General features: G+C 40.0%; 1 protein-coding gene across 4 annotated transcripts in view; it reads left to right on the top strand.

Moving 5' to 3' along the window:
- Positions 1 to 24,211, top strand: part of FAM114A1 (family with sequence similarity 114 member A1) — a 75,749-nt gene extending 51,538 nt beyond the window's left edge. For 2 of the 4 annotated variants that reach the window (XM_070615149.1, XM_070615146.1), the window contains exons 8-14: positions 1,652 to 1,781; positions 9,233 to 9,324; positions 11,112 to 11,273; positions 12,114 to 12,253; positions 14,724 to 14,796; positions 18,671 to 18,724; positions 20,406 to 24,211. In XM_070615149.1, coding sequence (XP_070471250.1) covers positions 1,652 to 1,781; positions 9,233 to 9,324; positions 11,112 to 11,273; positions 12,114 to 12,253; positions 14,724 to 14,796; positions 18,671 to 18,724; positions 20,406 to 20,507 — 753 coding nt within the window. In that variant the 3' untranslated portion in view covers positions 20,508 to 24,211. The remainder of the gene's footprint in view (positions 1 to 1,651; positions 1,782 to 9,232; positions 9,325 to 11,111; positions 11,274 to 12,113; positions 12,254 to 14,723; positions 14,797 to 18,670; positions 18,725 to 20,405) is intronic. The other 2 variants (XM_070615147.1, XM_070615148.1) reach the window with 1 other exon arrangement.
- Positions 24,212 to 25,087: the final 876 nt, after the last annotated feature.

The following is a 25,087-nucleotide window of genomic DNA, read 5'->3' as shown; positions in this document are numbered from 1 at the left end:
TGGAAATTAAAATCAATCTTAAAATTCACAGAGGATGACTGGCCACCTGTACAAATAATTATTAAGTTGTTTACAAAGGATAGCTACAAAAGAAGGGTCCTGAAGACAATGAGCAGAGAGGACATCAGTTCAAGCATCATCCTGTGAAGCCTCCCCACCCCCGCCCTCCCTCCCGAAGTGGGACTGCAGCCCCCTCCCAGGTGCCCCACTGTCGCTGTACTCACGTCTGTCATGGCTTTTGTCAGTTGACATGGGTCTCCCTCCTCTAGACTGCAAGATCTCTGAGAAGAAAAATGTGTCTTGTGCCTTTTTGTAACCCCAGTACAATAACACACATCTAGCAAGTATATATGTATATATATATCTGTATATATACATATAACGTTTATTTATATGTTTGTTTACATGTGTGTATATATATAAATATAATTTATTGACCATCACTATAAATACTTCTAAGTACATCATTTTATTTAAACTTCAAAACAACCTTACAAGGTTGGTGGTATAGTCTTCGTTTTATAGATAAGGGAGCTGAAGCATAGAAGGGTAAAATACGTTACCCAAGGTCACATAATTGAATCCAGGGTTGACGTCAAAGTGTTTTTTTAACCACCATGATAGAAAAGCTACCACCACCATTTATTTAGCATCTGCTGTGTACACTTGTGCAATGTACTTCCTATTCCTTATTTCATTGACCCCACAAAGCATCACAATGAAATATGGATCTTGTTTTGAAACTGAGAAAAACTTCCTTTGGGTATATACTGAGAAGTGGAATTGCTAGATCATATGGTAGATCTATTTTTAATTTTTTGAGGAAACCAAAAACAGGATTTCGAAGAGATATATGCACTCCTGTGTTTATTGTAATATTATTTACAATAGCCAAGATATGGGAACAACCTAAATGCCTATCAATGGATGAAAGGATAAAAAAGATGGGGTATATATATATATGTATATATACACGATGGAATATTATCCCCCCTGAGAAGAGAGGATATATTGTCATTTAGGACACTAAGAATAGACCTTGAGCCCATTATGCTAAGTGAGATAAGTCAGACAGAGACAGACAAGTACTGTATGATCTTACTTATATGTGGAATCTAAAAAAGTCAAATGTCATAAAAAACAGAGAGTAAAATGGCAGTTACCAGGGGTTGAAGGTGGGGAGATTAGATTGATGATGTTTAAGGGCACAAACTTGGCAGCGAGTAGTAAATAAGCCAGAGAACTAATGCACAGTATAATGAATATAGACAACAATAGTGTACTACCATCATCAAACTTGCTAACACACTAAAACTTTATGATTCCAACCACTAAAAAGAAAGGATAATCATGTGACATGATAGAGGCACTAAACCTCACTACAAGTGCAATATATACATGTATCAAATGAACATGTTGTACAACTTAAATTTACACAGTGTTATATGTCAAACACATTCGATTAAAAAACTGAGGCCCAAGGAGCTTATGTAACTTACCCAAAGTTGCACAGTTAGTAGGCAGTAAATCCAACATTCAACCTCCCACACCGAGAATCACCTCAGTCCTGGGAGACCTGAGGACGGCCGTACATAAATGTTATTAATGAGAAGAAGAGATGACAGTTATGCCAACCTATTTCTTTTTTCAGGTTCAGTCATTTTTATCATCACTTGATGGAGAGAAGCTGGAACTCTTAAAAAATGACCTAATTTCCATAAAAGACATCTTTGCAGCCAAAGAATTAGAGAATGAAGAGAATCAAGAAGAACAAGGTAAAGGTAAATAACCTGTTAAAGAGCAAGACAGACTGTAGGTACAATTCTTATGAACGCTGTTAGTAAGCACAGCCCTTTGAACAGGGTGGAATTATTTAATTCAGGTGCTCCTCCTCCCTGCTTCCAGAACACTCTGTGCATCTGCTCTTGTCACAGGAGCTGGTCACTTTGATCTGTAACCCTCCCTTTTGCTGGGTGGGAACTCCTGACAGAGCCATCTTTATTTCTCTGGTGTCCAGCACAATCCTGGCACATCACATCACAGACGTGCAATAAATGCGTATGGTCAAATGAACAAAGAGCACAGTGTGCTCAACGGGGCCCTGATGCCTAGAGTTTATGCTCCGATGTCTAATGTTCTGTGTGCATGCAGAAATTGTTGAATGTGATTGATGTTGATGGTGGGCAGGTCTTTCAGTGGATTTCTTTTCATATCTTGTTATTCTTTTTAATTTATATGTGCAGGAGTTAGGGTGTACTGGTAAGTGGCCTACACTCCACCGAAAAAGTACAGTTCTGACAAAGGCACCCAGTGCACCACGGTGTGATGTGTTGGGTTGACAATCACTGAACTAAGCCAGGTGTGCACTCCTGACCATCTTCCAGCTGGACAATGACATGACACCAAGGAGACTAGAACATATTTTGTGAGAAGCAAGCCTTCCTTGAGAAGGGGAAAAAACGTTCTCAAAGTTGGGCATGCTTAATGATTACGTCCATTTGGGAAGAGAATATAGCAAAATATTTGCTATGTACATGGAGAGTGATCTCTTACTGATGTCACCACCAACCACCACTACCACAGTTGTTTGTGTCGCTTACGTTAAAAATTCAAGAGGCTGGCCTGGTGGCGTGGTGGTGAAGTTTATGCACTCCACTTCGGCGGCCAGGGTTGGCAGGTTCAGATTCCGGGCGCGGACTTACACACTGCCCATCAGCCATGCTGTGGCAGCCTTCCGCATACAAAATAGAGGAAGATGGGCACCGATGTTAGGTCAGGGCTAATCTTCCTCAGCAAAAAGAGGAAGATTGGCAACAGATGTTAGCTCAGGGCCAATCTCCTCACCACAAAAAAAGAAAAAATTCAAGCAACCATAGACACACAAGGCTGGCTTCTCCTGGGACCATCTGAAGGTCCCATCTGAAACATTTTCGCCACTTAGTTGCTGAATGGCCCTGAACAAGCTATATCACCTTTCTGAAACTCAGTATCTTCACCTGTAAAGTGAAGACAATGTTACATATTCCCAAGGGCTATTGTGAGGATCAAATTAGATAATATATGTAAAAACGTATGTTACAATGCCTGACGCACAGAGCTGCTAAAAACTGTTAACTATTATTATTTAAAGTGCTAACACAATGCCAGGACAGTAATAAGTGTGTAATACATTGTAGCTTTTACTTATGATTGTACTTGTTGTTACCCAAATGCAGAACAGTGATACTGTGCATTCATACCATGAAGTCACTGGAAGTATTTTCTGCCCATGCATGTTGCACACCTTTAATGAAAGCTCCAACACAAGAGCAGAAATGCTTCAGCCTCGGTGCTCACGGCAAAATTATTCTAAGCATTTGCAAACTGTTATTTAAATACCATCTCCCGCTTTAGCCCCACGTATTGACCTTATGTGCATTCACTTTAATGAGATTTATGCTCGTTGCATCAAAATAGAAAAATCAATTAGACAGAAGCATAGAAAGACCCAGTATCAAAGAAGTAGTTGGAGAATAACATTTCTGAGCATTTGTATGTTCTACAGTCACAAAGGATGACAGCCTTGTCTCTGTTTTAATAATGAAGAAACTAAGGCGTTTGTTGTCAAAGGTCATGCGGCTAGCATGATAGACCCAAGATGAACTAATATAGATGCTTCTTTTCCAGCATAACAATCACCAAAAAGATCCAGGCTATTTCTCTTCAGTTCCATGATGCCTGAGGTAGACCTTGGTCCTATTGGGAATGTCACTCTGAGAGGATTAAAGAGGATCCCAGGGGCTGGCCCTGTGGCCGAGTGGTTAAGTTCTCATGTTCCGCTTCCGCAGCCCAGGGTTTCTCTGTTTCGGATCCTGGGCACGGACATGGCACTGCTCATCAGGCCATGCTGAGGTGGCATCCCATATAGTACAACCAGAGGCACTCACAGCTAGAATATAAAACTATGTACTGGGAGGCTGTGGGGAGAAGAAGAAGAAAGAAAGGGAAAAAAAAGAAGACTGGCAACAGATGTTAGCTCAGGTGCCAATCTTTAAATAAAAAAGAGGATCCTAACTTCCCCCTAACGTCAAAGAGATACTGTTGCCAGAGCAAGTTAAGGCAATATTGCATCCCCAACTAGTGCTATTTTTTGGAGAGGAAACGTGATTCAGTACTGTTAAATAGAAAGTGTTACTATATGTGATGTGTTCCAGTCTTAATGTAGAGCTTCAGTATATTGAGATTGTTGAATATGACCCAAAAAAATTGAAGTCCTGAACAGCATGCTTACGAAATGGTACATTTGTCTCTCCTTAAGTGACAGAACCCTGTTATCTCCCATAATATATCCATTTTCCCAGAGGGCATCTCCAGATTATAAAAACACTATTAATTCTAATTAACTTAATTTAATAAATAAATGTCATTCAAACACTTCAAGAAGAACCAAGAGAAAAGAATAGTGGGGTTGTCATTAAGTCAATCCAATTATGATGAAGTGCCACAACTCCAGGAAGGTGGAGGGCTTGTCCTAAAGCCACGGAGAGGAATCTTATCCTGGGGCGAAGCTCTGGGAGACCAGAGCATTTCCATCAAACTTGTGTCTTGTAAGCACTTACGTTCCTAAAAGCCTCCTAACACCTAAATAATTTGTTTCATAGTCTCAGAAAATGTAATCAACTGTCGTTTTTAGGTAGATTTCCTATTGAGCTCCTCTACATTTAGGATGTTAGCTAGTGATTTGCATGTTCGTCTTGCCAGCAGATTGTAATTTTATCACGCTGCCATGGGTCTCTAATTTGGTTTACCACACTGTTGTGAAGAGATTTTAAAAGGCTGTTTTCTATTTTTATATCCTTGGTGAAGATCTTCTTTTCAGCCATGTGTACAGACCAAGAGTTGTAGTAATAGATATTCTTTGTTGCAATGTTTTGGGGTTTTTTTATTGGGTTCATAATAGTTTACATCATTGTGAATTTCAATTGTACATTATTTCTTGTCTGTCACCATGAGTGCTCCCCTTCCCCCTTGTGCCCACCCCCCACCCCCCTTCCCCTGGTAAACACTGAACTGTTCTCTTTGTCCTTGCGTTTGTTTATCTTCCGCATATGAGTGAAATTGTACAGTGTTTGTCTTTCTCAGTCTGGCTTATTTGGCTTAACATAATACCCTCGAGGACCATCCATGTTGTTGCAAATGGGATGATTTTGTCTTTTTTATGGCTGAGTAGTATTCCATTGTGTGTGTACATTTATATATATATATACACCACATCTTTATCCAATCATCAGTCGATGGGCACTTGGATTGCTTCCATGTCTTGGCTATCGTGAATAGTGCTGCAATAAACATAGGGGTACATAGGTCACTTTGGATTGTTGATTTCAAGTTATTTGGGTAGATACCCAGTAGTGGGATAGCTGGGTCATATGGTGTTTATATTTTTAGTTTTTTGAGGAATCTCCATACTGTTTTCCATAGTGGCTGCACCAGTTGCCACTCCCACCAGCAGTGTATGAGGGTTCCCTTTTCTCCACAACCTCTCCAACGTTTGTTGTTTTTAGTCTTAGTGATTATAGCCATTTTAACAGGTGTAAGGTGGTATCTTAGTGTAGTTTTGATTTGCATTTCCCAGATGATTGGTGATGTTGAACATCTTTTCATGTGCCTGTTGGCCATCTGTATATCTTCTTTGGAAAAATGTTTGTTCATCTCCTCTGCCCATTTTTTGATTGGGCTGTTTATTTTTTTGTTGTTCAGTTGTGTGAGTTCTTTATATATTATGGAGATTAACCCCTTGTTGGATGTATGATTTGCGAATATTTTCTTCCAATTGGTGGGTTGTCTTTTTGTTTTGATACTAGTTTCCTTTGCCTTGCAGAAGCTCTTTAGTCTGATGAACTCCCATTTGTTTATTTTTTCTTTTGTTTCCCTTTTCTGAGAAGACATGGTATTCGAAAAGATCCTTTTAAGTTCGATGTCAAAGAGTGTACTATCTATATTTTCTTCCAGAAGTTTTATGGTTTCGGGTCTTATCTTCAAGTCTTTGATCCTTTTTGAGTTTATTTTGTGTATGGTGTGAGATAATGGTCTACTGTCATTCTTTTGCAAGTGGTTGTCCAGACTTCTCAACGCCATTTGTTGAAGAGACTATCTTTTCTCCACTGTATGTTCTTGGCACCTTTGTCAAAGATTAGCTGTCCGTAGATGTGCAGTTTTATTTCTGGGCTTTCAGTTCTGCTCCATTGATCTGTGTGCCTGTTTTTCTACCAGTACCATTCTGTTTTGATCACTATGACTTTGTAGTACATTTTGAAGTCAGGGATTGTGACACCTCCAGCTTTGTTCTTTTTCCTCAGGATTGCTTTGGCTATTTGGGGTCTTTTTTTGCCCCATATGAATTTTAGGATTCTTTGTATTATTTCCGTGAAGAATGTCATTGGGATTCTGACTAGGATTGCATTGAATCTGTAGATTGCTTTAGGTAGTATGGACGTTTGAACTATGTTTATTCTTCTCATCCATGTGCGTGGAATCTCTTTGCATTTCTTTATGTCATCATCTATTTCTTTCAATAATGTCTTATAGTTTTCATTGTATAAGTCCTTCACCTCCTTGGTTAAATTTATTCCTAGATATTTTATTCTTTTTGTTTGTTGAAACGTTTTTTATCATCTGTTTTTTTCTCCTTCCATTTTTCTCTGTGATTTTTTTTCCTAAAATATTTGATAAAAGTCACTGGTGTATTTTTCTGTTTTATAGAATGAACACACATTTAAAAACTGAAGCTGCGTGAGTACTTATATCCTAGTTTAGTTTTGATGACTCCCAAATATTCTTAATCTTCCTATGTTTATATCTTTGTAGCACATAATGATGTAGTTAAATCTTTAGTGTTTGCAGGATACTTTCACATTTGTTGTATTATTTGGTCCTTACAACGACGCTAAAGAGGAGATGGGTGGGTTTTATTATCCTAAGTTCACAGAGGTGGAAATGGAAGCTGAGAAGCCCTGTGACTGGCCCGGGTCACAGAGCCACTAAACGTAGAACCCCTCCTCCCAAGCCTCAGCCTGGGCTGTCTCTGCCCTGCAACGCTGCCTCTTCCAGAACCAGAAGGCCCCGGCTGTTTGGGAACGAGACCTTGTTGATGCTGCCCTGATGTGCCCCTGCCCCTTTTATTTGCCGGCCTAGAGAGGATGAGATCTAGACCTCTGCCCAACAGAGAGAGAATCTCAGCTTTGGGAGGAATTTCTCTCTCTCCCCGTTCCCTCTCCCTCTGGCATCCCCCAGATCTCCCTTTATGCCTGTGACTAATGCCTTCTCGTTCTTGAAGGCTTGGTTCAGGCATCACCTCCTCCAGGAAGCCTTCTTAACAGCCCTCTGAGGACTGGATTAGGTGCTGCAAAGCCCCCTCAGTCAGAGCACTTGCCTCTTTTGGTTATAATGATTCACTTGTGTTGGCTTCATCAGGAACAAAGACAGCCATCTCTCTCTACCCCCAAGGCACATGCCTCCCTCCCCTGCTGCGGCCCCCCTGGCCTCCTTGCTGTCCCTGAATAAGCCGGGCACACTCCCTCCTGGACTTTGTGCCTCTGCCTGGAAATCTCTTCCCCTGATCTGGTGTGGCTCACCCTTCTCCTCCTCTGGTTCATTACTCAAATGGCACTTTCTCAGCTGCCCTCCCATTTAAAATTGCTAACCCCTCACTGTCCCTATTCCTCTTCCTTGCTTTATACTTCTCCATGAATCTTTTCTCCTGACATATATGTTTTACTTCTCTAGTACGTTTACTGATCTGTCTCCCTCATGAGCATATATAAATTCTAGGTGATGTTAAGCTGGTTAAGCCAAATGTTTTGAACAAAGACCTACAAGTTATCCTGGCTGTCTTTATGAGCTGCTGATTAACATTTTGTCTATAAAACAGAGAGCACGTGCAGACGAGTGTTAGATACAGTATTTCTCGCATGGCTTAGTCCTCCCTGAAGCTACTGCTTTCCCCACTGACATAGCCAGAGTATTTTCTTCTCAGAGGGTTTTGAGATCATGTAATCAGGCCAGATTAATGATGCCTTTATTCCCCTCAAAACTGGTAGTAAACTGATTGTGGAATCAATTCTTCAGCACTTATCAGAAACTTTAAAAAAGGCTTCAACTCGTGATACAAATGAGATAAATAAGACTATAACTTTTTTTTTCCCTCTGCAAAGCCCCAGTGCATGGTCGTATATTCTAGTTGTAAGTCCTTTGACTTCTCTTTAAGCCGTCACCACAGCATGGCTAGTGACAGGCAAATAGTGTGGTTCTGCACCCAGGAACCAAACCCAGGCCACCAAAGGGGAGCATGCTGAACTTTAACTGCCAGGCCATCAGGCCTGGCTCAGACTGTAACTTTTAAAGATCTTTCTTCTTTATTGCTCACCAATGATATTAATTTATTTTTATTTTTAGATATATTAAATATAACATTATACTTTATATAATCAATATATTATTATCTGTGATATAATTTATTAATGAATTGCTTATTCAATAAATATTCATTTTAGCACCTCCTATCTTCCAGGCACTGTGTTAGATGCCCTGGATTCAAAAGTGAACAAAACAAATTCTGTCTCTGTCTTTAGGTAACTTCCAATCTGGAGGGAAGGCATATTGTTAAGAAGTATTGTAAGACCAGACAGGTGTCCCAGGAAACCTTGGGAAATTTCTCTAGAGATATAACATTGTTACATCAGATAGCACACGAGCCATCGAGACTAATTCTGCTCCCTTAGCACGGTGGCTCTGTAGACAGAAAAGGTCGCCCTGGGTATCGTTAGGGTTGCCTAGTAAGCACGGCAGTACTCTAGGTCATAAACACAGTGTTGTCCTACGGCTCCCAACCCTGAGAAAGGTCATTCATTTGTTCCTTCGGTCATTCTTTCAACAAGTAGCTACTGACCACCCATAGCTTGAACAAGACGCATGAGTCCCTCACTGCGCTCACATTCCCTCTAGGCCAGCCTGGCAGTGCCCCGGCTAGAGCTGCGAGCAACAAGGCTCCAGCAGCCCTCACCCAGCAGCAGTCTCCTACCTCAGTGCTATGCTCATAAGCGAGCGAAACTCATCTTTGCCCGGCAGCTGGAGGACAGGCTGCCGCAGCCCCCACTTAGACTCTGACTGCGGGCTATATGGTTGGGGGAGCTGCCACATCCTGAAGGATGAAAAATAAATCATGCTTCTTACTTCTGTCATTTTCTATTTCTAGGCTTAGAAGAAAAGGGAGAAGAATTTGCTAGCATGCTCACAGAGCTTCTCTTTGAATTACATGTCGCAGCCACGCCTGACAAACTCAATAAGGTCAGCCCCTTCTGAGTCTGAGTCTTTGTCTTTTAAAAAAAAAAAAAGGATCTCGGTTATAAAATTCCAGAGATCCACCCGAAATGGAAATACCCCAAATCCCAAATGGCACATAGCAGGAGGGGAGTGTGAGGTCAGTAATTAAGGTTCAAGGGGGCAACATGATGAAATGTGGTGGCAGAGAACATGGTAGACTGTGTCATGAGATCTGCATTTCAGCTGCAACTTTTACTAGTAATTACCTTGTGACCTTGAACAAGTCACTTCTCCTCAAAATAGAATTTTACATGAGAGCAGTGGTTACCTTCAGCATACGGGAGAAGAGAGGGGTGCTGAATCACCAACAGGTTTTTTCAAATTCCATTTCCCCTCCCCCGCTAAAGTGACATGTCAGGATTAGGCAGAAGGAAGCACATCAGCCAGGTCAACCACACATCCCCACCCCCCTGGAATGTTGTTGCTACATCATGCCTAAGAACATTCCAGCTTTAACAGTCTGGGTTCCTCTAATAGTTACCACAGTACATTTTGCAGGTTAGTGCCAGGTCTTGCTGTAGAGTTTCTTGATGAGGACACTGATTATTATTTACTTAAAGCTGTGTTATTTTTCCTGTTCTTTCTCTCTTTTTTTTCCCTTTCTTCTTTTTAGCATGCAGTAGTTGACACAGGCCCTCACTTATCAAAGTGGGTGAGGAAAGGGCAGAAGGAGGCAGTGAGGTGGAGAGAGAGTAATTTCTTTATCTCTGGTAGAGGTCACCGACTGTGGCAGGTCAATGACTTGAACACAGTGGGAAATTGCCTCATTCATCTCCGTGCAGCACCTGCCACTGCTCAGAGCGTGTATGATGCCTCCAAGGTCCCACTGGTTTATTTACATAGCCAGGTAAACCTTTGTCTCTAAAAGAGGACACACCAAGGATGGTTTTGGTGGGTTTTGTCTCCCTAAATCATCTTGCCATTAACTGGCCATTCAACACTGACGTTAAACTTTGACGTGTAAGCTTTAAGATGAGAAGTAGGTTTAGCATAAGCTCAGATATAACTTTCACTTAAGCAAACGGCTTAAACTATAATGATCAAAGCTGGGTGACTCTGTCCTTTCTAAATTCAGGGAATAACAGGCAAAGTGGTTTCTGCTTGTTCAATTTAGCCATAATTTTTTAGGCCACAGGTTGTTCAAACTGCACCCATGTGAAATTAAACTAGTTGCAGAGCAGAGCCAGGTCATTCCCACAGCTCTTCTCTCCTGCCCCTTGAGCTGGAAGACGTGGCATGACTAGAGAAGAGCGGAGCCATCCTTCGTCTTCCCAGCACAATACGTTATTAGGTCCATGAAACATTAAGGGCTTCATGAGACACTTCAAATGAGGAAATTTGCTGTAGCAATGACCGTGGCTAAATCTCTAACCTGTGTACATTTAAAAAGTACTATTATTCTTTTACAGTTGGTCAGGCAAAGTGAAAAATATACTATCGATCTTTCAAGGTGACTGTCATTTTTATTCTTATCTGAGTATCACATTAGAACGCGCTGTGGAAAGTCATCCAGCCCTGCACTGTTCTCTCTCTACTTTCTTTTTATTCTGTCCCCTTTCTTACTTTATATTTACCAGAAAGCAACAACAAGATGTTTTTAAGGAGGTTCAGGAATTGCCCCATCATGCTTTAAATTTACAGAGAATGACCCTTAAAGGTTTAGGGCAACTTGATCCTAGTCTTGGGATTGGAATTTCTTAGTCTCCATGTTGACACGATAAATGTGTTGCTCTGGTTGGGGGCCTTTGCAGGCCATGAAAAAAGCTCATGACTGCATGGACGAAGATCAAACCGTGGTGTCGGTAGATGTGGCAGAAGAGTCAGAGGAGAAAACTAAAAAGGAAGAAGGGGAAGAAAAACCTGAAAACCCCAAAGAAGACGGAAAGGAAGGAAGGAGAACGAAGACAGTTGAGGTAAACTTATATTGTCCACCTCAAAAGCAGTAATATTATGTTAATTTTATTAGCAGCCCAATTTTAAATGAGGAGAGGCCATTTCATTGTCATTTGTACCCTGTTCTACATTATAGAAATATGAGTATTAATGTAATAAACACTAAAATTTCCCCATGCCAAGAGAATTTGTGATTTAGCATAGATAGTGTAGCTTTTCTCCATAGCTTTACAATTATAATTTAAAGGAAAAAAGGTCTTTACGAACACAGTTAATTTATCTTTAGGGTAAAATTCCATCTTGTATGCAAATTTGTAACTATAAAATGTCTTTATGCCCCTTAATGAATGAGGTAATTGAAGCTTTTTCCAAAAAAATTTCATTGCCGCAGTTTTTATTCTGTAGTTTAATAAATTTCTATGTGCATAATTTATATCCTGCCTATGTTCAAAAATGAATTTGCAATAACTTCATCTTACATGGGATTTAATTTTAGAGAAAGTAAGTTTTTAAATTAGATCGGTCTAAAGAAAAATGTCCACTGAGGTCTATTATTTCGGCTGCCCTTTCACACACCTTCTTGAGTACCTGCCTGTCGTGTGCCCAGCATTGCTCTGAGTACTTGGCATGCAGCTGTGAAAAAGGCTTGCCATATCCCTGGGGACCTGGCAGAGTTCCCATTTTATGGCAATATTTCCACTTAGAGAAGTTGTACGTACACCCATTAATCTTTGGGTAAGCTTTTAAAGGTCATATTTGGTTGTTTATTCAAGAATTATATAATAGGTTTAGTGTCACAGGGTTTTTTAAAAAGCACCTGCTCAGTGAATTATTTTCTTACTTGCATTTGTTTATTTCAGGAAGTATACATGCTGTCCATCGAAAGTCTGGCAGAAGTAACAGCACGCTGTATTGAGCAGCTTCATAAAGTAGCAGAATTAATTCTTCATGGACAAGAAGAGGAAAAATCAGCTCAGTACCAAGCAAAAGTTCTCATAAAGTAAATATTACTTTTAATTCTTATTTTTCCAATTTTATATATATGTGCCACTCAAATACACATACACATACACACACACACAAACCCTAAGCTACTAAAGATTCAGATTTCCAGTCAACTAATTACATCGTTCTATGTTATGTTAAGAAAAAGGACTCTTTTAAGAAATAAACTATGTTAGCAAGAATAATAATAATTAACTAAATTCCAAGAATTATTTATGAAGAGATTTAAGGGAAGACACACTAAATCATTCAGAGCTGTGTGAGTGTTTATTTTAATAGATCAAAGTCTTGAAAGTACAGACCTTTGAGGGTAATTACATTTTCAACATACCAACATAGAGAAAGGACACCTTAATGTGACGTCTCAGCTAGCTTCACAAAAGTATGCAAACACACCCCCACTGTTCCTAGGGACTTATACCAACTTTGCATATTCTGAATTCTGGCAGTGATGGTCACTAATGTAAGCCAGTTCGCTGTGGATTGCATGTGTGTGCATATGTGCGGTCATATGTTATGTTCTTCAAAAAATAGTAGCTATTATTATTCATTTATCTAGTGAAATAAAAATGTGTAGATATGTAACTTTATATACGTGAAAATAGTTGGTATGGAGTGTTCATTACAATAGTTGGTATGGAACTGAAAAATGAGCCATTAACTTTTATGTGCATGGCTGTATATTGTGGTACAGAAAATTAGCACAGGTTCAAACAGCCTCTCATTATTATACAGACACAGGAGCCAAGATAAGAGCCTCCTAGAGGTAAATGCATACACACACACACACACAGGTTTCAACACACTCATTCACCTTGCTAGCTAACTGGTCTTTGCTTCTTATTGTATTTGGCATTGTAGATTGGGGAGCAAATTTCTACTGGAAGGACCTTCCAAAAATTTGATATTAGTGTCTTTATACTACCGATGGCATTTTTCCTCACTTGTCAGGATCTGTCATCTAGTCTAGATTTTCATATCTAGAAATGTGAAAATCAAAGATATTATAACAACCTCACAATCCTGACCTTGCTATGCCTAGAAAGAATATGTACTTGCCTCAGTGTTTAGAAGGAAGAGGAAAGGGCAAAAAGGAAGAATTTAAAATATTGAGGAAAACACCTAGGTACTATTTTATATTTGCAGTACTGATTTGAAAGAGAAGGGCTAAAGTTCAAAAGTCCCTGAGTATGGATAGCAGGACATTACTCTTAGCTGCTTTCTGATTCTCAGCCCTAGTTGTCCCAACCTTATCAAGCTGCACCAAGCAAAAGGTAATAAGGCTTCATGTTTGTCTGTAAAATAAATGCCTCTTCACGCACCTCCCCAAAATCATAGACAGAGTGGCTCTGGGCTGTCTCCTGGCCCTACTCCTGACCCTCTGCAGATAGTTTTGGATGGATAGATGGATGGGTGGATGGGTGGATGGGTGGATGGATGGATGGGTAGATGAGTGGATGGATGGATGGGTGGATGCGTGGGTGGGTAGGTGGGTAGATGGATAAAGCTCAACAAACCTGAATACATACATAGCTCAGACAGAACCCTGATTTATCAAAACAAAACTTACCTCTGCTGACTTCATTAGATCTTTAACATGTAAGGTTCTTAACTTGGAGTTACTGTTTTTCTAGTAGTGTTTTAATCACTATTCATAAAAGTCATATACACTAATTGTAAAAGAAAAATCATACAATACTGACATCGCTAGGTAATTAGATTGTTTTCAGTTTTTGTTATCATCTGTAATATTATGACAAACATTATATTGGTTAAATATTTGTGTCCATCTTGCATTATTTTCTTGGAGTAAAGTCCTAGAAGTGGAGTGGCTGGAATAAACTTCGAGTTTTGATATAAGTCTTAAAAACATATCCTACAGGATCTTTATTTTGAGGCATCTAATAAAAACATAATCAAAATGTCGAGACACCTGAGTTTGAATCCCAGCTCTGTCACTTACTACTGCTTGTCCTAAGCAAGTTGCTTAATCTTCTTAACTGTCAGTTTCTTCATCTATAAAATGGGAATAACCACAAAACCTATAAGGTCGCTATAAAGATTCAATATGATTGTGCATATGAAAGTACCTAACATAGTACCTCAATGAATGTTCATTATTCTTTAAAAATGACCAAAAAGCTGGAGAAAAGCCAGTTGGCAAGAATCTTATACCCCTATACATGTGGGGCTCAAGCCTGTTATTTTCCTGCAAACACTTTTGACTCTAAAAAGATGTAGGGTGAGCTAGCTGAATATTCTTTAATTAAGCATGCAGAGAAAACCAGGATTAGATTAAACTGTGATTGAGAATCATGGGAGATTATTGAGAAAAACATTTCTGCAAAGCATCTTCAAACCATGTTCCTCTAAATGGAATGTGGTATTAATATCCGTCAATTGTCTTGGCAGTTAAATTATTTTACTTTATTGAAAATCTCTAAATCTCTTTTTTTGTTTTTCAGATTAACTACTGCAATGTGCAAGGAAGTGGCCTCTTTATCAAAAAAGTTTACAAATTCTTTAACCACTGTTGGGGTAAGATTATAATATGGATTCTTTCTTCACCTTTTTAGGAGAGATGGGTCTATGAGGAGCTGTGAGGAAAAGTAGAGCATGCAGTGCCTTTTTTGATAGCTCCACAAAATGGAAGCTCCGCCGGGATATTTGCTAAAACCAGGCCAAGAGCACCTTCTCTAACCACAGGCACCTCAGGGCTCTAACCTGACTGGGCTCCAGCCCTGAATTTGTCATCGCGGACATACAAGATGTTGAGTGGCTTTCCAAACCTCTCTGGGCCTCATTTTCTTTGTAAAAAAAGAAATGTCAAATGAAGGTTCCTTCTATTACTTAATGTCTGTTGTATGTAATTCAAGAATATCTCTTAAAATAATTAATCTTGAATATTCACAATCTTGTTGCCCTCAGAGGCTATTTTATAAGCCACACAAGATAAAAAGTTGCTTTTCTTTGTTGTATACATCAACTTTAACCAAAAGAAAAAATTTACCAATTGGCATAAATGTTTCTGTTCTCAAGGTAATAACTTTGAAAATTTCAGCGTTCATTTGGAGGTGTGGCTTCTGGTTGTTTACTTTAGATATCAGTCACGGTATATAGCCCCACCTTAGTGGGATTGGGGTTGAGGAGGCAAGTGGAAAATATTTCTTTTTAACCTTTCTACTTTTTCTTTTAAGGCCCTGGATGTAAGGCCAAATGTTTCTTTCCATGAGAAGCATTAGGTTTTACTTCCTGTTTTAGGTAGGGTGTTTTTTGGTTGCAAATGTATTCGTTTCCTAGAGCTGCCATAAGAAATACCACAAACTGGGTAACTTAAGAAAAAGACATTTATTGTCTCACAGAGGCTGGGAGTCTGAGATCAAGGTGCCTCAGGGCCGTGCTTCCTCTGAAGCCTCTAGGAGATGATCCCTTCTATTCTCTTCCAGCTTCTAGGAGCCCCAGGCGTTCTTTGGGGTGTGACGCCATAACTGCAATCTGTTTCTCCATCTTCACGTTGTCCTCCCTCCATGTGTGTCTGTGTCCAAATTTCCCTCTTCTTATAAGGACACTAGCCATATGGATTAGGGTATGACCAGTATGACCTCATCTTAATCAATTACATCTGCAACGACCCTGTCCCCAAGTAAGGTCACATTCTGATTTACTGGAGGTTAGGACTTCAACATATCTCTTTGCGGGGGACACAATTTGACCTATAACAGGAAGTAATAGAAACAAAGTAGTTTAGACAGAAAAAGGACTTTATTAAAGGCAAAGGAGGAATGTGAGCAGCTGTGGGGACCCGGCAGCAGAGATCATGTGCCCTCTCTCTAGTGTTGCTGTTAATGCGACTCAGCTACAGCAGTTCCCAGACCCCATGTCTCTCCATCCTTCCTGCTTGAGAAGGTTTGAAAGACTCATCAGTGTGGGTCAGATGTCCATCTTGGTATGACTCAGCAGTGAGTAGGGCTAGGGTCACATCATGTAAACCTACCTGGCTGCTGGGGTGTACCCGCCTCCCCCAAGCCAAAGGCAGTTCTCACAAGAAGCAGAAGTGATTATGGACCTGACCGTCAAGAGATGTGTGTCTGCCACAATTCTCTAAGTGACTCCGTTAATAAGGAGTGAGCTACATAACACCTACTCGTTCTGCTGTCAAGGAATCTGGCTCGCCTCTCCTATTTTGTAAGACGTCAGCTTTGGCATTTGTCTAATTTTAGTCCTTCAGCAATGGAGCTTCACTATATGCAAGCGGAGTGAAGCGAGAGGGAAGTTCATGGATATGATAGGCTCAATAAAATGCATTTGTGTGCTCAGTGTTGTCTAAGTTGACTGATACCCATGGGCTTTGGCATAACTGGTAGGTTTATAGAGAGGTGTGAGGTCTTACCAGGATGGGATGGTCTCGGTGATTCGGCTTCTCTAGGCTCTTGTCTAGCCTCTTCTCACTCTTCCCACAGTTCACTAGGTGGGAAACTGAGGCCCAGAGGGGTGGACTGATTCACTCAAGCCTCTCAATTGATCTCTCAGCTCCTAAGCAGCTGTCCATCAGACACAGCAGACAGAAAGCCAACTGTTTGGTTCTCTATGGTTGTCCAGTGACGAGGATGTATGTGTCTGCATGTGTGTGTGTTATATGTTCTATGTGATTCCTGTTATTTATTCACATTAGTGGGTAATGTTCATGGTATTGGTTTCCATTCCTTTTAACATATTGTATTCCGGGATAGTGCTCCTCACACCTTAACGTGCAAGCAAATCACCTGGAGATCTTGTCCCTGCAGATTCTGAGCTAGCAGGTCTGGGATGAGGACTGAGATTCTCATTTCTAACGCACTCCCGGGTGATAACACTGTTCCTGATCCACAGTCTACATTTTGAGTAGCAAAGTTCTGGCAGATGGTTGTGCACTTGAACATATATATATGCATATATACACACATGTGTACAAATGTTTGCATGCACAAAACCAGAAACACACAAACGATCATTTTGGAGAATGAAAAAGATAAGTCTAAAATAAAGTTCACTAAAATGCCATCTCACCACAATACCCTTCGTCCTGTGCTATGATGAATCATTTTCATCAAGTCATTGTTTCTGTTCTCTGAAACAGCCATTATTCATAACTCGAAGTTAATGAGTGTATATTGCTCTCCAGACTCTATTTAAATTGCTTGCACATCTCATTGATTCTGAAAACCAATGTCATTTTATTGCCCTCATTTTGATTATATTTTAGAGGTTTATTGATAATCAAATAAACATGAAAGCAAATACCATAATGGATTTTCTGGTTACTTACTAAAATGACTGGGTTTTTAAAGAGGTTTTTCCCAAGACTCTGTTATAGTTTCCCCAGTAAGACATTACTTTGCCCTCAGTGGAGTGATGTCAATGAAAGTCGGCTGCTCTGGGAAGATATATTTCATTTATATCCTTTTGTTTACCATAAAGTCTTCTGAGTAGTGTAAGGGAAACCAGTCTAGTAAAATTGCTCTCTCTCTTTTCAGTCCCTTGAATTATTTATTGTCTAAGAGTAGATAGAACATTTTAGATAGAGAAGACTGTTGACTGAGAGATCAATAGTGGAAATAATAATAACGATGATACTAACACTAGCTCTCACTTTTTGAACATCTGCTTTGTATCAGGCACTGTATTCTGTGCTTTCCATGGGTTGTTCATATTTTGCAAACTGGAGTCTGCAGACCTGTTTGCAAGTTATGGTTAAGAATGTTTTAATTTTGCTGCTAATCTGGAAGACATACCCTATAACCAAATATCCATGCTTGCATTTAAAAGAAGAAAGAAAAAAAGACTACAGACTAGGGCTGGAATTAGGGTAGGCGAGTAAGGTACTTAATTCACCAGCAAAATTTAAGGTCCCGCCCCCCCCCCAAAAAAGACAAAGAAATAACCTCAGTCATCTAGCTAGATATTTTAGTGCAATATTTTTAAACATCAAAATGAAGGCAAAAAAAATTATGATGAACAAAATACCAAAATTTTGAGTAAAGACAGGATTCGACCCTGCCCTTGTACAACTCATCCTCATTCATCTCACCTAATCTCAGACCTGCCACAAGCTGTAAATAGTTAAAAAAGGCCTAAGTTTAAATTTCTAGCTATGTGACCTGACATAAGTTACTCAACCTTCCTGGCCCCTGTTTCCTCATCTTTAAATTGGATTTATCATGGTACCTGCCTACCTCCTAGGATTTTTGTCAAAATTAAATGCAATTATATAGGGGAAGCACCAAATAGGAAGCCTGGTCTATAGTAAGTATTCCACTTCTCCTCCCCTTCGTCTCTAAGAGATCCCTCAACAAAGCTGGTGTATCACATTTTATGTGTCAAGCTCTGTAGTGTGAGAATCTGATCTGTTAATTTCATCCTTTTGCTTCTGCAGAGCAACAAGAAGGCTGAGGTCCTTAACCCCATGATCAATAGTGTGTTGTTAGAGGTAAGTGGCCCCTGGAGAGAAAGCCCTTCTCTATCAAAGCAAATGTTGGAGCTACATTTTTTGGTCTTTCTCCCAGACAGCAAGTGTTACTGCAATCCTAAATCTTATCAGCAGTCTTTTTTGAGTACCTTTGTGCAGCTCAACCAGCTGTAAACCCGCGGGTGAAGCAACAATACCTAATTTTCAAGAATTCCTGATTGTAAAGAGAAACGCTAAGCTTGCATGTTATTTCTGTCGCTGTTTCCTCCAGCAGAAGCAGATTTCTGCCGCCAAGTTTGACACCAGATTTAACAGTGTGATTATTGGCTGCGATGAGAGATTCTTGCTCAGTGGTGATTTTTGTAAAAATGGGTGCTTCCTTCCATTCACAATAACCTATGATTTAGCTGGGTCTGAGCTCCAGACTGGCAAAAATGGCAAATAGGATGTTTAGCCTCCGCCCGTTCAGTGACCAGAGACACCATCCTCTGTGACTACTTGCTCTGTGGCCTGCCCGCCCGCCAGGACTTTGTAGCATAGATATGAAGCGACCCTGACACTGCTGTGTCTTTGCCAGAAGCAGAGATGTAAGAGAGAGGAAAAGAAGCCCAGAGGCCTTCTCATTCCTGAGTCGTAGGCACTCTGTTCTATCTGTGGTTGGTGGAGGAAAACCTTCCGTAGCGGCCACACTATAAGAAACTGGCACATCTGTAGCCACAGGGCACCCGGCTGAAGCCACAAGTCTGAAGTAGCTGTCAATTACAAAAACTGGAAATTAGAAAACTTCAACTCAGGGAGGGCTACCCATATATTTATAGCAGTGTTTGTAGGAGTTGTGCCTTACTGCTAAGGAAAACTACCAAAGTACAAAAGTTACAAAGTGGTGGCACCCAGTGTTATTGTTTGGGACACAGCCACACAGAAGGGACAAGGAACTGTAGGGGCAGGTTCTGGAGGGACAGACACAGCTAAGAGGAAACCAAGGCAATCAGAGGCAGAATATGGAACAAGAAAATCTCTCGCCTGGCTAGCCAGAAGGCATGAGCAGATTAATGCACCATATCGGTCCTGAGGAATATGAGGTCAAATGTCGATTCATTCTCCCAATGGAAGTTTTCTCAAGTTTTAGTTACCTGAAACTTTAAATGGCCTCTCCCTCTAATACTGTATGTTAGGGCACCACAGAACATGAATAGCAACATCAAATATCCAAACCAAGCAGAAGGTACCAACATGCATGGGAAGATACTAGCATTCAAGGCTTGCCATGAATAATTGCACAATGACATCTCCAGTTAGCTTTATGTAGACCATTCTTGTTTATTCGTCTATAGATTCAGACAAACTAGAGCCTCCTTCATACTGTGCTTTTATTTCAGGGCAGTGGGCTTGACCTGAGAAAAGCATAGGCAAGACTGGACGTGTTGTGTCATAAATATACGCATATCGATGTACCCTAAAAGTCGATGGAAATGTCTTGCCTCATTTTGAGTGAATCCCTCTCTCTGTTAGTATAGATAACTGAGACTTGGATGTATTCTATCCAAAGGAGTGTGCTTACATTTGCTTTAAACAGCAACATTAAAAGAAAAATATTATAAAATATTGTGGGGTTTGAGGAGAGGGAACATTATCAAATTGGAAGACTTGTCAAGATTAAATCTGAAAATAACCCTTTAACCACATGTTTCTCCTCTCACAGGGCTGCAATAGCATGACATACGTACAGGACGCCTTCCAGCTGCTACTGCCCGTTCTGCAGGTTTCACACATCCAGACCAGTTGTTCAAAAGCACAGCCGTGACCTGGCCAGACTCCATCTAATTAAAGGAAATGGCAGGCCATGTTGCTTTGATATATATACCATTTAATGGGATGTTTCCTACACATCTGACCACAGATGCCCATTTGAGGACACTACAAGCAGTTTTGCACAGACAGTATTGAGAATGCAAGTTTAAAGAAAGTATCATTTCTCTTAATGTATATGGTTGTTTTTAGAAATAATTGTATTTTTCTTCATGTTAATTTAAACTTACATGGCTTTGTATTAATAATTTCCTTTAATCTAAAGTTCATTCACAAATACTCATTTCCATTTTCCTGGTCAAGCATGCTATATTTAGAAATTCATGGGCAGACCCAAGACTTTCTTTTTTTTTTTTTTTTTCCCAAGACTTTCTTTTAATCCTTTAAATTTCCCATTCTTTTTTTTTTTTTTTTTTGGAGAAAGATCAGCCCTAAGCTAACATCTGCTGCCAGTCCTCCTCTTTTTGGTGAGGAAGAGTGGCCCTGAGCTAACATCCGTGCCCATCTTCCTCTATTTTATATGTGGGATGCCTGCCAAAGCATAGCTTGATGAGTGGTACCATGTCCACACCCGGGATCCCAACTAGCGGACCCTGGATCACCGAAGCAGAACGTGCAAATTTAACTGCTGTGCCACCAGGCCAGCCCCTAAATTTCCCATTCTTATTGTATTACTTTAAGTCAATTCTTACACCGAACTTAGTTTTGTTACACAGGTGTCATGGGTAAAGATAACACTACTTATAGGTTTTACCTATTATGGTAAAAGAGGAACATAAGTATCTCTTTATAGCCATTCATTGTCTAAACAAGGACTTATTGAGCTCCTACTGTGTGCTCACAATTGAGGAACGTGATCTCATCCCAGTAGGGACAGATATTCTGAAAGGAGGTTTATAATAATTCTTAAAATGCCTTAAAGTACTAAAAAATTTTCTAAACCTTAAAAAATTTGAACAAGCTAAATTAGTGGTTTTTAAAATGTTCTACCCTTCAATTTATTGTATTTTCCCACATTCCTTGAACTTTTTTATCCCAAACTTTATATATGGGGCAAAATATATATATGAAAAGGGGTACTAAAGAGTATTTAGCTTAAAATTGACTTCTTATGATCATAAGTACATAATAGCATAATTACAAAGCTTGGAAGTATTCAAATAAGAAACTAAAGGGATTTCAATCAGTAGACCCCAGGACTGCATTTTTACGTCTACTACAGTTGAGTCAAGCTGTTCCAAAAATACACAGATCGCTCTCACTGGTGGCAAATACCGTCATTGCTTCTAAAGAACAGAAAATACTGATGTGTGAGTTGACTCACTGGTATGTTGATTGCTGAGAGGCTGCACAGAAGACCCTGTAGCCAGAAGAGGCAGAGTCAATGGGCACTCTGACTCCTGAGCTCCTACGTTCATTCCGGGTTGGAGTTCTGTATAATGCTCCTATTTCAGAGCCCCTCCTTACAGGCGCTGTCACAAGACATCTTGTCCAGTGGCTCTCTCCAGGTCAGATGAAGCCTCTCATTTTGCAAGGGTGAAAATGCCTCCTTCACGTTTCCTTTTATTCCCCTGATAGAGTAGATTGCCTTTGCCTACAGGCAAAGTAGGGGTATTTTAATATCCTACATCTTATTAGCATTTCATTTGTCTATGTCCTGTATTCCATTTGTGTAGCTCCTGAAACAGCCAAATAGAAAACATGAGAACAAATTATTTACAATCTAGAAAAAAATCCTCTGAGGAATCAATTAAAGATGGCTTTTTTTCTACTTGCTTTTTGATTGCCTGAAATGTTTCCGTTATTCAGTCTAGAGAACAATTATAGCTGATGAAAATGTTGGGTTGCCTCTCCATAAATCTTAGACTTATTATGTATAGAGCAAAGCAAAGGACTTCGATTTACAATTTCTTCACAGCAGATTTTTTAGTATCAGATAGATTTATAGACATTAACTGGAAATGTACAGAAACAAATAGTTTCAGAGGAGCTCGATTCCTGGAATTAGACTGTAAGCATAACTGCACCCATTTAATGCATAGCAAAATTTTAATCATAAAATAAAATAGAAATCTGTAAACGGATGAGAGAGAATTATTCTTTAAAAAGTAGTTGGCACTATTTACATTACATTTACATATCTTTTAATGGTAGACTATTGAAGGGTGCCAGGTGGAAACGTAGGCTGAAAGATGATTCCTGGGGCCTAGGTCCATGGTCTGTGAATTACGTTATTTAAGAGAGAATTATCTCTTAAAATATATCCGCTCTCCAGGATTGCTGTCTTTCAATACTGCTTTTCACCATCACTTTTAAATAATTGCTTCTTTGCTTTGCTTTAAAACCTGGCAAAGCACAGGACCCAGATCTGGGCAAATGTCAATCAGTTACTGAATGAATGATTTAGCAGGCTTCCTTTGGAAGTTTTCTATTCCTTCGATAATCCTTTACGTAAATTGGGTTCATTTCACTCTATGCAATTACCCTGAATGAGCATGCCAGTTTTTTTCTTACATCAAGTGCAAAATAAGTTCTGGTCTAAATAATGAATGTAGTCCTGTGCCTGTGCCTTATTAAATAAAAAGCATCAAAAGCATATTTCAAATTCAAAGCAAAATGCATCCAAGAAAAATTGCTTTGGGGTATGGATACACACAGCGCTAAAGGGCGAAATTGAGTCCCAGATCTGAAAGCAGAGGCCTAAGTTTAAATATTCTGTCCCACTGAGAACAGAAGTCTCTCTTTCTCTGGATCGCACGCTGGGCTGTACATCAAGCTTGTGATTCAGCGAGCAGTGTGACTAGTGAGGCAGCGGCAACACTGAGCTGGGATTGCAGCAGCCTCGGCAACACCATCCAAGGAAGCATGGAACCTGGGAGCTGCAGGGCTCATGGCGGGTGAAAGAAGCACCAGCCTCGGGTGGGCTAAAGGAAAGTGCTAAATATAGGGAGAGGTCTGAAGCCAGAAATGAGAGCGTTTCCTGTGCATTTCCCACGTTTGTCCCAATGTGCCCTTATGTCTAGGAAGTCACCTTTCTGCACAGGTCAGCCATGCTGCGCTTAAGTTAGAAACAAGAGCAGACAGATTCCAATCATAGCCACCCCAGAGATCCAGGACAGAGCATCTCAGGGAGTAATTCAGCGAAAATGTGAAATAAACGTGTCTCTCTTCTTTCCTAAAAAACAAACAAATATATATAGTATATGTATTTGTATCTACATATGTACTGTATATTTATGAGTGTATGCTGAACAGATGGGGTAGGTCATAATACGCGATTTCAGTCTGTGTTTAATTTTATAAAAGCAATTATTCTTCAGCATCAAGCTATTTTTTGCAATGTAAAATTGCCCTTTGATCTTCCTCTTCAGCGTGCCCTACATTCTGATATTCAGATTCAGGCTTCAACTCAGCTTCTTCAATGATTGTGTCTGTAAAGGCACAGTAGAAGAGACCATGTGCCAATCCATCCCAGAACTGCAAGTATGCCTGGGTTCTGTAGGTGATTAGGATTCAAAAAGCCGTAGGACTGGATTCAGACCAGCCATTCTTCACTTAAAAGAAAAGATCATGTGGTTAACCACTTGTCTTATTTTTCTAGATATTTCATAACCTATTCAGGTTTGTGTTCATTTTCTATATGCTCGCCTATAACAGATGGTCCTCTGTACTATGTGCTATTAAATCTGAGGAAAGTCACCATTCTGTCCTTCTTTTTTTTTTTTGCTTAGACCCTGAAAATAATCTGAGTTATTCTACCCTTTGAGCATTTTACCTTCAGCAATGATTAAATTATTACAACCCAACAGTAAGAAATGTATTGACGGTTTTTCTGATATGTCTGGTGTCTAGGGTCATCATAGACTGGGATAGAAGCTGATCACGGAGGAGAATTTTGTGTTGGGATTTAAGCTACATTTACCTTTGTCTGCATCGGAGAGTATTTTTCTCTGCGTGAGCTGTCAGCCAAAAAGCAATAGGATTATATCTGCCTGTGGTCACTGCTGACTTACTTGACAGGCCTGTCTCTTCTGTTAGTCTCAAAGGAATTCTGTACTGCAAAAGAATAATAGGTACATTTCTTATATGCCTTCCACGAGCACCGAAGTTTAGGGTAATTCAAAGATGGTCTAGCTCCCTGCCCTGGGTGTCACCACTGGGCTTCCAGAGCTGTCATTTGGAGGAAAAAACCAGCAGAGAAGCCAAGGCCAGATGGATGCAACCTTGGCAAAAAACACAGCCGAGCCTCTGCCTTTGAGTCCCTGCCATCTTCATCCTTTTCTCTCTCAGGAGGTTTTCTTGGACAGTCATTAAGTGCCTCTCTTCCAGGATCAGCTTTTAACAGCCTGCCGCTCTTTGCCATCTCTTCATCTCTTTCTCTTTCTCTGTGTTTATACTCTCCTTCCTCCATTTATCTCACCAGAAAACGATCCACAAGATTTCAATAATAATAACTAATATGTATTTACTGTGTGCTGGGCACCATGCTGAGTATTTTTTACCCATTATCCCATTTAATCTCCATAATCACCCTGTTAATTAGATACTATTACAACTTCCACTGCACAAATGAGG

Source organism: Equus przewalskii, chromosome 3 (assembly GCF_037783145.1).
Source record: "Equus przewalskii isolate Varuska chromosome 3, EquPr2, whole genome shotgun sequence".
In the NCBI taxonomy this organism is placed as follows: Eukaryota; Metazoa; Chordata; class Mammalia; order Perissodactyla; family Equidae; genus Equus; species Equus przewalskii.
The sequence above is the reverse complement of the archived record's forward strand: the minus strand, read 5'-3'. Positions and strand labels throughout refer to the sequence as shown.